Genomic DNA, 17,347 nt, shown 5'->3' on the forward strand with positions numbered 1-17,347 from the left:
TAGTCTGAAACATTTCTACAGCTTTTCTTTTTCTGGCATTGACATTTTTGAAAAATTCACACATAACCCTTCTTTTAAATAGAGTGTTCCTCGTTTTGGGTTTGTCTGATGATTAGATTCTGTTATATATTCTCAGCTGGAATACTACATAGGGGATATTGTGTCCTTCTAATGGTATGGTGTCTGTAGGCACATGATGTTAATCTGAGCATCATTGAGATACTAATTTTAATCACACAAAGTGTTGCCTGATTTCTCCATTGTATAATACTAGTTTTCCCCATCTTGCAGCTAATGATCAGTTTGTGGGGATACACTTTCAGACTGTGAAACTTCTTGCTCTTCATCAAAATTTCCCCCTAGACGAGTATCTTATTACCTTCCTTTTAAGTGCTTTGCTAGCAAAAAAAAAATTGTTTGTAATTCTTTTTCTTACTAATGTAAATTGAAATAAAAAATTCTACTTACTACAGAAATATAGAAAGCATAATACTAATTTGAAAAATGAGTATTGGTAATTATAGTGACTTCATATATGAATTAAAAGTTCTTAGAAGGAAAAATGACTAATTTGGGTATTTAGTTGGTCATATCCTCTCGTTTGCCCAGTGTGTGAATTTTGGAATTAAACAATTGAGTCCTAGTGTGTTTTGTTTTAAAAAGAAAGAAAAGACCACTCTGCTTAGTATGTGAAAAGTAGCTTCTTCTGTACTGTACCAAAAGAAAAAATCTAGTATGAGGCTTTGTCATGCTCCATATTTCATTCTGTCTTCACAAAGTGGCTTGATAACCACACCCTTGAAAAATGATTCTTAGAGAAAAAAAACCATGAGACATTTGTTAAAGTAGGTATTTTTCTATTTGTCTTTTCAAGTTTATTGTATTGTATTGGACTGCTGCTATAGATGGACAGGTCAAGCAAAGAGAAACTTCATTTCCCATGTTGTTGTTAATAGCTTGCTTTCTGCATGTCTTCATTTAAAAGAACAATTGTGAAATCTAACCTAATCCATTTAGTACTACTCTACTTTGAAAGCACTAGAACATATGAAGAGGATTTCACTGTGTTCTTTCCAGTGTCAGATATCACTGTTTACAAGTAGTCAGTGCACAGTACATCTCTGGTATATTAACCTGTTTACAAAGAATAGTTGCACCCGCCCCTCACCCGTTTCTATTGTCTTAAGATATCTTTTTTTTTTTTTTTTTGAGGCGGAGTCTTGCTTTATCACCAGACTGGAGTGCAGTGGCGTGATCTTGGCTCGCTGCAACCTCCGCTTCCCGGGTTCAAGCAATTCTCCTGCCTCAGCCTCCCAAGTAGCTGGGATTACAGGCGCGCACCACCACGCCCAGCTAATTTTTGTATTTTTAGTACAGACGGGGTTTCACTATGTTGGCCCAGATGGTCTTGATCTCTTGACCTCGTGATCCGCCCACCTCGGCCTCCCAAAGTGCTGGGAGTACAGGTGTGAGCCACCGCGCCTGGCTGGTATCTTTCGTGTTTTTTTTTTTTTTGGTAATGCTCTGTGGCCCAGGCTGGAGTGCAGTGGTGCCATCTCAGCTCACCGCAACCTCCGCCTCCTGGGTTCAAGCGATTGCATCAGCTTCAGGAGTAGCTGGGACTACAGGCACGCCCCACCATGCCTGGCTAATTTTTTATATTTTAGTAGAGGCAGGGTTTCACCATGTTGCCCAGACTGGTCTTGAACTCCTGAGCTCAGGCAATCCACCTGCCTTGGCCTCCCAAAGTGCTGGGATTACAGGTGTGAGCCACCACACCCGGCTGTCTTAAGATATCTTTAGTAAAGTGTCCTTTCATTACTGGAGGTTCACTGCCTCATGTCTTCAGTCTTCCTGCTGTTAACTTTGGTTGCTGTCTGTACGTTCTTCACCATTTTCCATTTGCCTCATTTCTGAGATCTCTAGTAGAAAATGTAGGTAAGTGCTGCAAAGTGGAGTGTTGGCACTGATAGAACTTTCTGGGACAAGGTCTGCTTTAGCCTTTGGTATGCTAATGAATTTGGGAAAAGCCACATTTTTCTGCTGTTGTAGCATTCATCTCCTTGCTTAGCTGTATTTTAAATGAACGGCCTATGAATAGAACATAAAACCATAAACGTTAGGGCTGGAAGTGACTGGAGATACTCTTCCAATTTCCTTTTTCTGGATAAGGAAGCTGAATCCCAAGGTCACATGACTTGCATCTAGTTAGTAAGTAGCATAATTGTTAATAAGATTCCCTGACTTTGAGAATAGTCTTCTTTTCACCATCTTATTTTGCTTCAGATTTATTTTGTTCAACCAAGTTCCAGGTACACTGCCTTGCAACTTTGGCTTATAGGAGGGTAAGCATTGTGACAGTGACAGCTCCATCTGCCATCACAGAATCACAGCGAGTGCCACGTGTGATCATGGCATTTAAGAAGGCAGGCATGAAAGCATACAGTAGTCCCTCTTATCCATGGTTTTGCTTTCCAGTTTCAGTTACCTATGATCAACCTCTGAAATAATAATGACTCTAAAGCAGAAGAGTACTGTGCCTAATTTATAAATTAAGCTTTATCATAGGTATGTATGTATTGGGAAAAACATAGTGTACATAGGGTTAGGTTCTATCTGTGATGTCAGGCATCCACTGGGGTTCTTGGAACGTATCCCCCAAGGATAAGGAGGGACTACTTACTTTTATTTTTCTACTCTTTCCCCCCCAAGTCAGATTAACTCATAATTATCCAGATCTTAAGAACAATGTGACTTTAGGCAAGTGACTTAAGCTGACTTTGCCTTGTTTTTCTCATCTGAGAAATGAAGATAATGCTACTCATTTCATTGGGTTGTTATAAGGATTAAACTATGCTGATGAATGTTAAGTGCTTAGTATTATGTGTTTGTTAAATTTGTTAAAATAAGTAGAATGATATACTACTAAGTAGTATTTTCTAAACATCTGTTTCCCAAACCTGTAGTCTTAATTAAGCAGCTTCTTGACAGCTCAGACATAAATTCTCAGGTATCTAGTGCCCAGTTGCCAACTGAGTGGTTATAGTTGTTCAACACAAGCTTCGAAAAGTGATGATTAAGATTGGACACTAGGAAAGAAGTAGAAAATACTTCCAGGTCCATAAAGTAATTATTGCACAAAATTCATGCATCAAAGTTAAGCACTTTATTGGCAGAAGAGTTCCAGCATGTTCCTCCTTCATGGCCTATTTTTTTTTTTTTGAGACATGCTCTCTCTCTATTGTCTAGGCTGGAGTACAGTGGCACAATCTTGTCTTAAAGTCATATTGTTCTTAAGATCTCAACCTCCACCTCCCAGGCTCAAGCAATCCTCCCACCTCAGCCTCCCTAGTAGCTGGGACTACAGGTGCATATAACCATGCCTGGCTAATTTTTGTATTTGTAGAGAGAAGGTTTTGCCGTGTCACCCAGGCTAGTCTTGAACTCCTGGGCTGCAGCAACCTGCCTGTCTCAGCCTCCCAAAGTGCTGGAATTACAAGCTTGAGCCACTATGCCTGGCCCTAATAACTCTTAGTTTGTTCAACAAATATTTATTGAATATCTTGCTCTACTCAAGAATTTTGGAGTAAAAACTCAAGGACTTGATTAGCTAATCTTCGGTTTTTGCATGTTAGCAGTAGCAACTGAGTTACAGAAAAGTTGTTAGTGTTGGCCAAGGTAAAGAAAAGAGATAAATGAACCCCTGAGAAAGCTCGGGGGTACCCCAGTATACTGCAGCCCCCTACATTATTTTATTATGAAGTGCTGTAGTTGATGTTCATAATCATAAAACTTTACCTCCAATAGGGAGGGCCCTTGAGTGTTATCTAATTTAGTTTTCTTGTTTTGCAGTAGATAAAATGACCCAGAAACATTGAGAACACATTAAATCATGTTCTATAGGTTGTTTGTGGGAAGTTAGCCAAGTGTGTATTGCCTTTTAGAAAGCTTTCCATGCAAGCTAGTTGTAAAGTTTGGTACCTAAAAATTTTAGCTACTATTTTTCCTGCCTCTTCATTATGTAAAACACTTAATGATATGAAATAAATGAGCATTATCTCACATAGATCTCTCCTCAGAGATTAAAGCCTATCACAATAAATATAATTACAATGAAAATATTTAAGAAAAATATAATCACGATTTAGCCATGTGACCTTGGGACTCTACTACCTGTTCTATGAAATGATAATGATAATTGTCCCTCCCTGTATGATGACTAGTTTTTTAAAAGTTTTGGTAAAATACATAAAACACAAAGTATCATCTTAATCATTTTTAAGTGTGCAATTCAGTAGTGTTAAGTACATTCACATTGTGTAACCATCACCACTGTCCACTTCTAGAAATTTGTTATCTTTTCAAACTGAAACTCCATACCCATTAAGCAAATTAATATCTTCTGTCTTTATGAATTTGACTATTTTAGGTACCTCATAAAGTGAAATACAGTGTGTGTGTGTGTGTGTGTGTGTGTGTGTGTGTGTGACTTCTGGCTCATTTCATTTAGCAAAATGTCTTCATTTCTTTTGAGTGTATATTCAGAAGTTGAATTGCTGGATCATACGATAATTTTATTTTTAGGTTTTTCAGGAACTGCTATACCATTTTTCATAGCAGCTAGACCATTTTGCCTTCCTGCCAGCAGTATACAAGAGTTCCTATTTCTCTGCATTCTTTCCAGTGCTTTCTGTTTTTTTTTTTTTTTTCTCTTAATAGTAGCCATCCTACTGGATGTTAGGTGGTATCTCTTTGTGGGTTTGATTTGCATTTCCCTAATGATTAGTGAGTCGAATGTCTTTTCATGAGTTTATTGGCCATTTATCTTTTATCATGGCTTAGTTTTGATATAACTAGTTTAGATAGAATGACTAGATTTTCACATATAATCACATATGTGAAAGTCCTGAGAATTATAATGTCTTATATAAGTGAAAGTAGTGACTATGGCTGTGTTAACATTTTTTCTGAAGTTAATAAAACTCCACTGAACAGTTAAAAGAGGCACAATTCGAGTTCTGTAGAGGAAGTTATTTGTACAGTTGGAATTCGTTGTGCTCAAGATTTAAGACAATTTTGGAATACATGTGTATGTGGCTAGCATAAGGCCATAGCAGACAATACCCATGACATTGAGATAAGTAACCAAAAAGAGAACAAAATTGATTACATAAAAGGAAAAACTTCTGTATGACAAAATATTTTATAAGCCTTATTAAAAGACAGACTTGGAAATGCTGTTTAGCAGTGAATTTTAATAGTTACTGTCAGAATAATTTAAATGCTGAAAGTTTTATTTCTGATCTCATCTACTTTGTGGAAATGTACATCTAGGTGAACACATTTAAAAATTTTCGTATGTATTTGTCATATAAAATTCTTTTAGCATAAGGAAATATGTAAAAAATTACATTAGTTTCAAAAATATCTTTTTTAGATGGAAGAATATATCTTTGTTGGGACAAAATAATGCATCTCTTCAAGAATTATGGCCATAAGGAACATGTTCTTAAAGTAGATTGTTACCAATGGTAAAAAAATATTTACTAAAATGGTTACAAATGCAATGTTGATATTAGAAGTTTATGCAGTGTCATTATAAATGAGTAGCCTAACTTCAGATGTTTTATTTTGTTCAGTCAGGTCAATTCAGTGAAGATATGATACCCACAGTGGGCTTCAACATGAGGAAGGTAACTAAAGGTAACGTCACAATAAAGGTAAGTTATTTCTTGCCGTACGCAATTTAAATTGTTAGCACAGACCCCTAGAAATTTTTCTGTTAAATTTCTGTGTTTTTACTGAAAATTTGCAGTTTTTCAGTAATGAATGTGCATGTTTCAAAAGAATAGGTTTTTTTGTTGTTTTTTTTTTTGTTTTTTTTGGAAACAGAGTTTTGCTCTTTCACCCAGGCTGGAGTGCAGTGGCGCGATCTCCACTCACTGCAACCTCTGCCTCCCGGTTCAAGTGATTCTCCTGCCTCAGCCTCCAAAATAGCTAAGATGACAGGCTTGTGCCACCACACCCAGCTAATTTTTTGTACTTTTAGTAGAGACAGGGTTTCACCATGTTGGTTAGGCTCGTCTCAACTCCTAACCTCAAATGATCTGCCTGCTACGGCCTCCCCAAAGTGCTGGGATTCCAGGCGTGAGCCACCACGCCTGGCCAAGAATAGATTTTTAGTCTATTTTGTTTTTCAAAAATCAAATCTATGGCCTGAGCCTTAATGTCCATTTTGCCCAATTATTGTGGTTGACAGAAGCTGTTCACTTTCTCTGTGGCTCATCTAATGAAGTTCCAGATTTAGTCAAGTGCAGGTTTCTTTATGCTTATTACCAGTGCTTTAGTTAAACCGGAAGCCTCTTGAAGATTAATACTGTGACTTGAGACTTTAATGTAGCCCAGTGTCTAGTGTGACGCCCTACGGAGTAGACACAATAATAAAATGATTATGGATGTGGCTTTCATGTGCATAAAATAATTTTATTTTATTTTATTTTTTTGAGATGGAGTTTCACTCTTGTTGCCCAGGCTTGGAGTGCAATGGTGTGATCTCGGCTCACTGCAACCTCCGACTCCCAGGTTCAAGTGGTTCTACTGCCTCAGCCTCCCGAGTATATTACAGGCACCTGCCACCACACCTGGCTAATTTTTTGTATTTTTAGTAGAGATGAGGTTTCACTGTGTTGGCCAGGCTGGTCTCGAACTCCTGACCCCAAGTGATCCACCCGCCTCGGCCTCCCAAAGTGCTGGGATTATAGCTGTGAGCCACCATGCCCGACCAAAATAATTTTATACAAGAAAAACACCTATGTGGAAATGTTGGCTACTTATTTACAGGATAATTTTAAAAGGTTAGGCATTAATGTAGAACAAATCAGACGGTTAAGACTTAATAGATTCTGAATTGTTGTTTTCTGTCTTGGCATTCAAATCTGGATGGTGCATGGTCCTGTAGCTTTTAAATTGTTATCATAAAGACATATGTTTTCAATAATAGAAGTATATTCGTTAACGGGCAAACTGTTGCACATAAACCAAATCTTTGCTTAAGCAGAATTGTAGATGTATTGTAAGTGTATTAAATGCGGACTCCAAGTTTAGAAGTGGCCCCGAGAATTCCCATATTAAGAGCTTGTCTGAGGTCAAGTCTTTCAGGAGCACTTTGCCTCTAACATCGTAGAAATAAACGTATCTTCCTGATCTTTCTTTTTTTCTGTTACTTCCTCTTGCAATCATTTAATTAAAATATCTTTATTAAGAATTGCCTTGTTTTGATTTAAAGATCTGGGACATAGGAGGACAACCCCGATTTCGAAGCATGTGGGAGCGGTATTGCAGAGGAGTCAATGCTATTGTGTAAGTGGGTTTTGTTTGTTTGTTTGCTTTTAAATCAATGTAGGCATCAAAGAAGAAAGTTTATTTTAGTATTTCCAGAGGCTCAATTTTTATCTCAGGCAGTGAAAATCTTTCTTAGCTAATATCCTAGTGTAATTCCCAACATGGGATTTAAAAAAAATTAATCATAGAATAAGATCTTTATGTTGTTTGTTTCTGGAGCTAAGAGCTAAGGGGTATACATGTTTTACTATCATGTATTAGTCTCTAAAAACAGTCTAGTTAAAAAGTATTAAAGGGTGCTGAGCCTTTTCTTATGACATAGTTTATTTTGGTTAATAATTTCAATAATGTAAATCTTACAAAAATTAAAAATCAATAATACTAGTTGTCATCATCAAGGCATACAGAGAAGGTATGTTGAGATCACTTCATTTTTTTAAGTTACATGATAGATGCTGCAGATCGTGAAAAGATAGAAGCTTCCCGAAATGAGCTACATAATCTTCTAGATAAACCACAGTTACAAGGAATTCCAGTAAGTATGGAATACTTGTTATTTTACATTGTAATTATATAATGATATTAATTATGGTAATTATGCAGTGATATTAATTATGTTTGAAATCAGTAACATGTCTTCATTTTTAAAATCTGGAAAACTTGCTTACCGTGTATCTGCCATATACTGGGCGTTGTGCTAAATATGAATCTCATAACCGCGTATCTACTAAACTACTATGCAGCAGGAGCAGTGCGTAGGCCCAGGGATATAGTGATGAACGGAAATCAGTAGAAACATACTCCTTGCCATCATGGACCTTATGGTTTAGTGGGAAAGGTAGATACTCTGAAAACACTTGAATAATGCAGCTTTAAGTGCTAGGAAGAAAGGTGCAAGGGGATATGAGAGTTGTAATTTAGAGGGGAGATGTGATGTAGTTTGAGGGAAGAAGGAGGGATTCACGAGGAAGTAATGGTTGAGCTGAGATCCAAGGGATACATACAAATGTGAGGTATATGACAGTTGGAGGGGAAGAGAGTGCCAGGCAAAGGCCTTTGGGTGGGAGGAAGTGGGAAACTGAGAAGAGGCCAGTCTCTAGAATACATTTAGGAATTTGCATTTGGATTAGGAATGCTCAACCAGTAAGTATATAATGCAAATCCAAAAAATTTCCAACATTCGAAACACGTCTGGTCCCAGCTATTTTGGATAAGGGATAGTAAACCTGTATTAAGAATAGCAGAATGCCGCCGGGCGCGGTGGCTCATGCCTGTAATCCCAGCACTTTGGGAGGCCGAGATGGGCGGATCACCAGGTCAGGAGATCGAGACCATCCTGGCTAACACGGTGAAACCCCGTCTCTACTACAAAAAATCAGCTGGGCGTGGTGGCGGGCGCCTGTAGTCCCAGCTACGGCAGGAGAATGGCGTGAACCCGGGAGGCAGAGCTTGCAGTGAGCCCAGTGGCTGCTGCCCTCCAGCCTGGGTGACAGAGCGAGACTCTGTCTCAAACACACAAACAAACAAACAAAAAGAATAGCAGAATGTGTATCATAGACTCAGACTATTTTACATAGCAGTTGGCAGCCACATACTGAATTAAGAGCACCTGCATGGTGGGAGTTGAGTGAATACCAGTGTGAGCAATGAAATGAATGAGACAAGCCACCAGTTACACAAATAGGCCTTAATATTGTGGAATGTGTTAACAACTTCGTGTCTTCACATATCAAGATGATAAACTTCTGTGACTTTTTCTTACATAAACGTGTGCTCTTAATATCTTTTCTTTTTAAAGGTGCTAGTGCTTGGAAACAAGAGAGATCTTCCTAATGCCTTGGATGAGAAACAGCTAATTGAAAAAATGTATGTCTTGAATATGCTATTTTAATAATTTGCTTCTAAATTACCATATTTTGCCCACTTGTTGTGTTATTCCTAATGATCATAGCCATTTTTTTTAGGTAGATAAAAGTTGGCCCATCAGAGAAGCGAATCCTAACATTTTAGGATTGCTACGATGATTTCTTCAGTATAGTAATAACACTAATGAGTAAAATTGAACAAAGTGATAAGTATGACAGCTGTTCTAAGCACAGACTTATCCTTTTAATTCTTCTCATAGGAATCTGTCTGCTATTCAGGATAGAGAAATTTGCTGCTATTCAATTTCTTGCAAAGAAAAGGATAATATAGGTAAGAAATGACTGGTAATTTTGGAAGAAATGGGTATCATTGGAAGGAATGTCTATGCTTCTTACAGCTTATTGTCTCGATTTCTCATTAAGTGACTTCCTTTTCAGAATACTGTTGCTTTTGCCTGAGAAAAAAGAATAGACATACCTTTTGACAACAAATATAGTGAATCTTCACTTAACATCATTGATGGCTTCTTTCAAATTGCAATGTTATCTCTCTCTCTCTCTCTCTCATACAAATATATGTATAATATAATATATGTAATATGTATTATATATTATATGTAATATATAATATATATAAATATATATTTATATATAACATTAATATATATATAAATAATATTATATGTATATGTATTTTTTGAGACAGTGTCACTCCTTCACCCAGGCTTGAGTGCAGTGGCGTGATCTCGACTTACTGCAACCTCTGCCTCCTGGGTTAAAGCGATTCTTGTGCCTCAGCCTCCTGAGTAGCTGGGACTACAGACGTGCACCACCACGCCCGGCTAATTTTTGTATTTTCAGTAGTGACAGGGTTTCCATGTTGCCCAAGCTGGTCTTGAACTCCTGACCTCAAATGATCCAACTGCCTCGGCCCCCCAAAGTGTTGGGATTACAGGTGTGAGCCCGGCCTATATGTTATCAAACTCTTGAACAGCAAAAAATTTTTTAAAAAGAGGAAATTGCACTTTTAAGCGAAATGACATACAGTAGGCCCTCATTTCGTTCAGCGTTACAATGTTAATGAGAAAAAAATAGTTTTGTTATACACCATTTCACTTAAACTGGCAGTTTCCAAGAACCTATCAATGATGTTAAGTGAGGACTGAATGTATAACATCCTGAATCTTCTTTGTGCTATTTAAAGAAGAAAATGCAATAAAGTCGTGAGGTTAAGATTATGTGATACCAATTTATTGTGTTAATTTTTGCAGAGCTAGTATCCCGCTGTGCTTTATAACAAAATGGCATTTTTGAAATAAGACTTTACAAAAATTAGTCTACAGGCACTACAACAATTTTTCAGTTATTGAACCAGTATATTACTGCAATATGTTAGCACTCTATTGGAATTATAAGCCCAAAATACCCTTCATTTACTCAATGCCCATATTAACTTCTTAGAACTGCCATAACAAAGTACCACAAACAAGGTGGCTTAGAACAGCAGAAACTTAAGTCATTCAAAATTCTAGAGGCTGGAAGTCCAAAATCAAGTTGTCAGCAGGGTCGTGTTCTCTCTGAAGGCTGTAGAAGATCCCTCCTTGCCTCTCTCTAGCTTGTGGTGGTTGCCAGCAATCCTTGGCATTCCTTCACTTGTAGATATACCACTCCAGTCTCTGCCTCACATTCATGCTTCTCCCTTGTAGTTGTCTCTGTGTCGGTGTATTATCTTTTCCTGAGGACGCAAGTCACTGGATTAGGGCCCACCTAATCCAGTGTGACCTTATCTTAACTAATAACTTGCAGAGACCCTATTTCCAGTAAAAGTCACATTCTGAGGTTCTGGATGGACATGACTTTTTAGGGGGACATTAAACATTCTAGCATAGTATGGTTACAGAATAAATATGTATGGCTCAACTTTAGTTTCTTAACTAATTTGGTTTGAGATGATTTGATAAATGAATGTATTGGAACAAAATGTAATAAATAGTACCAGAATAGTATATTTATAAAGTTTACGCTGATATTTTTTCTTTAGCTTTTGTATTCCAGTCTATCCTTCCCTAACTCACCTTCCACCCCGCCTGCAAACACGGCTTTATTTATTTTTATTTTTTTAAGATGGAGTCTCACTCTGTCACCGTGGCTGGAGTGCAGTGACAAGATCTTAGCTCACAGCAACCTCCACTTCCTGGGTTCAAGTGATTCTTGTGCCTCAGCCTCCTGAGTAGCTGGGATTACAGTTGCCCACTACCACGCCTGGCTAATTTTTGTATTTTTAGTAGAGACAGGGTTTCATCATGTTGGCCATGCTAGTCTTGAACTCCTGACCTCAGGTGATGCACCTGCCTCAGCCTCCCAAAGTGCTTAGATTGACAGGCATGAGCCACCACGCCCAGCCACAAACATGCTTTATTCAGTTTAAAGTGTGGATAGTTGTTCTGGCTAATTTTGGGCTTCCTTTAAAGACCATCCAGGGCAGTCTCAGCCTTAGTAACAGCGGATAGACACAAATTTTCCTTTATAAATGGATAGAATAATTCACTTGTTACATCGGGAGCATTTATTTGAGAACAGACTCCTCAAGCACTTGTGGTTACTTAGACTTTATTTAAAAGTTTTTTCTCTATGTGGCGGGGAAAACTCTTTTTAAAATTTAAGATATGCCCCATGAGAGCATTTATTTCTACATCAGTGGTTCTCAATGGGGAGCTTTTCCCCCAGGAGACTTGACAATGTCTGGAGACATTTTTGGTTGTCATAATTAGGAGGGTGATGCTGGCATTTAGTGGGTAGATACCAGAAATGTAGCTAAACATACTATAACCTCCACAGCAAAGAATTATCCAGCATAAAATGTCAGTTGTGGCAAGGTTGAGAAATCCTGTTCTACACTAACCGTAATTTTTAGTCCATTGTGCTATTTTGTAAATCCATTACTCCCTATATGTTTTCTGTTTTTCCATTGTTACAAACTAGTTGGATACTTTCCTGAAAAAAAAAAAAAATCTCTTGGGCTCATATATGGAAGTGCAGTAGAGCTGTGAGGACTTCTTTCGCTATTTGAGGCTGATCTTTGTAGTTGGCTAAATAGCTCAGTAGTAATTTTAGAACTCCTGGCTCACTTAAAAGGTTATCAAGCCCAAGGAATCTGATCCAGTCTAAAAAGATCCAGTCTAATAAAATTTGAAATAAGTATTTTGTAAGTCAGTTCATCTGAGTATCTTATTTCTATTGTCTTTTTGCCTATTCATAAAGGTCCAATTGTCTTTAGGATATGAACTTCTATCAGTATCCACAGAGGCTTTGTGTAATTTTTTAGTGAATTTCTTTTTTTTTTTTTTTTTTGAGATGGAGTTTCACTCTTGTGGCCCAGCTGGAGTGCAATGGCGCAATTTTGGCTCACTGCAACCTCCGCCTCCTGGGTTCAAGTGATCTCCTGCCTCAGCCTCCCGAGTAGCTGGGATTACAGGCGCCCGCTGCCGTGCTTGGCTAATTTTTGTATTTTTAGTAGAGATGGGGTTTCACCATGTTGGCCAGGCTGGTCTCAAACTGCTGACCTCAGGTGATCACCTGCCTCGGCCTCCCAAAGTGTGGGATTACAGGCGTGAGCCACCGTGCCCGGCCATGAATTTCTTAAATATTTAAATTTGGTTATTTCACTTCAGATTTACCTTTCTCCCATTCAGTTCAAATGCGTGTGGCTTTGCTCGTATTGTGCACTGTTGTCCCCATTTTAAGGTGCAGAGGTGCTTCTTCAGTAGTTGGGTTAAATCATTGCTTCCACAATGGTGAACAGTTCATATTTGTTATAGCTCAGCCCTGCGGTGTTTCATTAATGCATGTTAGCTGGGAAACTGGTAGTGAATTTACCCTCATCTTTCAGGCTTGGAGAATAGAGTGGTGCTTCTGATAGACTCTCATGTACCCTTCTGAAGAAGTGAGGACAAGAATTACCCAGCCCCAGATGCCAAAAGGGCATGGTGTGAACCCTGCACCAGCCTTGGCAGTGACAGCCTCCTCTCCCATCCCTGTGCTTTAGTCACATTGTATCACTCACAATCCATCCAGAGCTCCACAATGTTTCATGCCTTTTAACATTCTTTTGCTGTTTTTTTTTTTTTAACCTGGAGTTTTGTGGGGTGGCCCCCAAGCCCCGGGAATTACTGCATCTTTTCTGTGTATTATACTTAAAAGCGCCTTGAGGGCAAACAGGGGTTATTCCTTTTTTTTTTTTTTTTTGCCTTCCTGGCAATTTGCATGCAACACCTGATTGATTGTGTGGGCAACACATAAAAGGTGGCACCAGCCGTCCTATACACAACTTAATTTTTAAATCAGAAAACGCTTCAGTCTCTGATAATTCCTCATATTCTCTTGAAGTTCAGGTAATGGAGTATGGTAATGCAGATGCAGAAAAGCAGCAGAGGTCAGGCATAGTGTGTGCCTTGAATTAGCTGCCTTTTAAATATTGTCTCTGTTTGATGTTTAGTTTTTTAACTTTAATGTCTTCACTTTTCCCCTCTATCTTTAGATATCACACTTCAGTGGCTTATTCAGCATTCAAAATCTAGAAGAAGCTGAAGCATCTCCTGAAGTCTTCCAGTCCTTCTTGGCTATAATCCTAGAATTATTGTCCGTTCCTCTGAAGTAATTCCCAGAATACGGTCCTTCCTAAACCCCAGAAATTGCCTTTTTCAGAGTTTATTTCTCATGTGCACTGCTGAAGATGAATATCCCTAATCCTTCATAAAGAATCAGCTAGAGTTGTCATGATAAAGTCAGCACACACAAAAAGGCTTCTTACACATACCTGTCTTAAACCATGTGTAGAGCTTTAAAAAAAGAAAAAAAACCCCATATACTTATGACCATCTTAAATCAAGAAAATTGCATATTTCCATTCTGGTCTTTCTGGGCCAGATTTTTATATTGGTTTTCAGTAAATGTCTGTCTATAATATTTCATTATAGAGTCCAGTAGCTTAATACTGACACTGACTTGATACAGCATGAAGTTTCTAGTGCCACACACAGTATTTAGAAAACCTTTAGGCGTGAATGACTCATGTGGGATATATGTAAACATAATGTTTATTTTATCTCACAAATGCATGTGAAATGTATAATTACATCTTAGGAATCCAAAATGGTCTGCAGAGAGTGAGCGGAGGCACCAGATCAATGTTGGTTCTTTGCACTGGTGAGATTCTGCCTGATGAATATTAAAGATATCCTGCTTTCTGAGAACTCTATCACCAGATGGCAGTTGGGATATGGAAGGAACTAAAGCATCCTGTTTTGTATCTGTCCAGATCATTATTTCTGTCTCTTGTTTTTTCTTCCTGGTTCAGGATACTTTTTTAAGGGGTTGAGAATTGAAGATTTTCCAAAAGCGTTCATGAATTTAGAGCATTCCACCCAATATAATAAAACCTGTTAAGAATGTCAGTCTTTGTTCAAACATCTGTTTGTTCTATCTCCAGTCATTAAATCAGTGCTGCTGCATGACACTCTTAACTCCTGACTTTTTATATCCAGTCATAAAGTTGACTTTCAGCACAAAAGATACTTATAAACAAATAAAAAAATTTTATTTTTCTCTCTTATTGATGTAAGCTTTGGCACTCTTTTGACTGGTGCCATTAGACATCTTGATTATTGTGACAACTCTAGACCTGCCTGCTTTATCTAATGTAATCATGCTCAATGTCTACAGGTTGTTTAATAATCAGTCACACAGAGAACTGAGGAACTGATGCTGTTTGTTTGCTTCTATGATACAGAGATGTCTAAAAACTTCAAATGGACATGTTTTGTAGTTTAGCGACTTCCGTATACATAAAGGGACATATTAATACTGGTTCATTTGTAAATTATTATTCATATAGACCACTGTAGTAGATGAAACTCTATGGTACACCTGCTTATGTGTTGCCTCACACTGTGTGTGATTTTGTTTCTTTTGTTAAGCAGCACTTATGTAGACTGCATTTCCAAATGTGTTGAGCACTCAGAGTGTAGTCAACAGTAAGTTCTTTTAATGAATATCAGTTTTAATTTATAGACTGCCATGGCCTTAAAAATATTCTGTACAATATACTGCACTGTGTTGCACAGACACTACTTGCTTTTCTCCATTCATATTTTTATGAGTAGAATCTGGGCTTTTAAATTTCTCTTCTTATTCTTTGAAGCATGTTGCATACTTCCCTGGTGGGATGGATGGTTCTGTAAATGAAGGGATATTTAAACTTGCTACTGTTGTTCAACACCATTAATGGTCAGTGTGAACCATTACAAAGAATGTGGCAACTTGCTTGTGCCTAAAAGGAGGAATTGGAACTAGAATGTGTGACTCTGTGGGGACTGCATAGGTTTGTTAATTGACCTATAGCTAAACCTTAATGTGTTTGTGTGTCTATACATTGCTTTCCGCATTTCAAGACATCCAGACGCTATTACCAACATTTTCCTGTGCATTAACCTCTGCATGTGAAAACTTTTAACAGTTACTGAACTATGTAAATATGTGAATTTTTTTATTTAGGTGGATGCATTTTTTGTCTGTTTACTGCTCTTCTCAGCTTTATTCAATAAACTTGCATTTTAAGGGTTGTATTGGCAATTTTAACTTAAAATGTGCATCATGATGGAAGGTGCAGACTTTTTTGGAAGGGGATAGTAAGTTTCCGAGAGGAGGGTCTATAGACCATTTGTCAGAAATCAGATCAGCCCTCAAAGAATGGGGTCTGTGGGCTAGTTAAAATAGAAATAAACTTTTAAAATATCCACAGAATTGATACTGTGATTTTTTGGGGGCGGGGGAAATGCTACTACTTGTCAACGGTCACAATACACCAAATTTAGGACTTTAAGTGGCAAGTGCTAGTAAAACATTTTATGATCCAGTTTTTACAAATCAAACCAAGACCCTGCTAAGCAAATGAAGTTGCAAGACGTGCCTATTCACTGACTTCAGTTCAGAATGAAAATATTTTAAGTACCGAACATGCTGGTTTTCCCACAAAGGCACATTTTTAGGATAAAGCTTTTTGCTAGTTTGGTATCATCTGCCCATAAAATAAGTCAGTACTTGAGCTATTGGAAAAATAATTGTGTATATTTTTATTTGTTTAGAAAAGTTCAGTTAGCATTTTCTCCATACGCATACTACAATTCTGTACAGCCAACCCTTAGTGGCCAGTTGGATGCATGATTTCGCGTTTATTTCCCTGGAACGTCACGTTGATGTGTTTTTGTCTTTTCACTGCATTACTGGAGCCATGTAGTCAAGCATCAAGTTTCATCCACTTCTCACCATTCTCCTACCAAAGGGGTGAGTGTGTGAGAGTTGAGGGTGAGGATGGGGGAACACGGAGGATATACATTTAGCTTAATTCTAAATGTGTATCTGCTTTTAAAAACTTCTAAACTTACAAAGTTGGTCTTTGATTCTGTCAAGTAAATTGGGTGTTTGAGGAACTAACTGCTTTGTCTATTTGCTCCATGTAGGATTGAGTTACACTGATACCCTGTTGATTTGGTAATTCCAGCTGCTCTAAGGGTCTGGTGGCTTCAGAACTGGAATGGAAGCTTAAACATAATGTAGTGGGCATCATGCTGTAACATCCAGTTGGCCAAATGCTTTACTCTAAAAATGTGCCACAGTGGGGAAAGCACGATGTTTGATGTTTAAAATGTTTTTGTTATGTTACCAACTTTTAAGGTTATGCCCTCAACTGTGCATAGCAGTGAAGAGACTTGAAAAGGAAGACAGTAAAGCCTTACAGACTTCCCTTAAGTTTGCTGCTCTATAAGTATGCAGCCTGCTGCAGGTGTTTCCTGTTGGTTAGTAAATAACCTCCATACATTGGCTGTTTAAAATTCAGCTATTAATAAAAATGTGTACTTTTGTCATTGCTCCTCTTGGGTGTTCTTAGGGAAACCAAAGCAGGTCATTGTCATGGTAGACAGACTGCAATAGGACTCTCTTAAAAATCAAAGCCACAGCAGTAGTCATTTATTATTCCATTCTATTAACCAGCCCTCTCTTCAGTAAGATAATTCTATTTTGAAATCCCAAGGCATCTGGCATTTAGGTAATGCAGATTTCCCAATAATCAGGAGGGGGAAAAG

General features: G+C 38.0%; 1 protein-coding gene and 1 long non-coding RNA gene across 3 annotated transcripts in view; one reads left to right on the forward strand and one right to left on the reverse strand.

The window, feature by feature from the left end:
- The window catches only part of ARL8B (ADP ribosylation factor like GTPase 8B), a 57,601-nt gene extending 41,776 nt beyond the window's left edge, over positions 1–15,825 (forward strand). Inside the window, 6 exon segments of the mRNA XM_001142369.6 lie at positions 5,640–5,720; positions 7,286–7,359; positions 7,783–7,876; positions 9,140–9,207; positions 9,467–9,537; positions 13,744–15,825. Coding sequence (XP_001142369.2) covers positions 5,640–5,720; positions 7,286–7,359; positions 7,783–7,876; positions 9,140–9,207; positions 9,467–9,537; positions 13,744–13,793 — 438 coding nt within the window. The 3' untranslated portion in view covers positions 13,794–15,825.
- LOC107970547 (uncharacterized) overlaps positions 1–17,347 on the reverse strand; it is a 45,601-nt gene that overhangs the window by 23,069 nt on the left and 5,185 nt on the right. The window contains exon 3 of one of the 2 annotated variants that reach the window (XR_001713144.4): positions 10,432–10,941. The exons of the other annotated variant lie outside the window; for it this stretch is intronic. This is a non-coding gene — a long non-coding RNA (uncharacterized LOC107970547). Of the gene's footprint in view, positions 1–10,431; positions 10,942–17,347 lie in introns of those variants that run through there. 2 annotated transcript variants of the gene reach the window in all.

Source organism: Pan troglodytes, chromosome 2 (genome assembly GCF_028858775.2).
Source record: "Pan troglodytes isolate AG18354 chromosome 2, NHGRI_mPanTro3-v2.0_pri, whole genome shotgun sequence".
Classification (NCBI taxonomy): Eukaryota; Metazoa; Chordata; class Mammalia; order Primates; family Hominidae; genus Pan; species Pan troglodytes.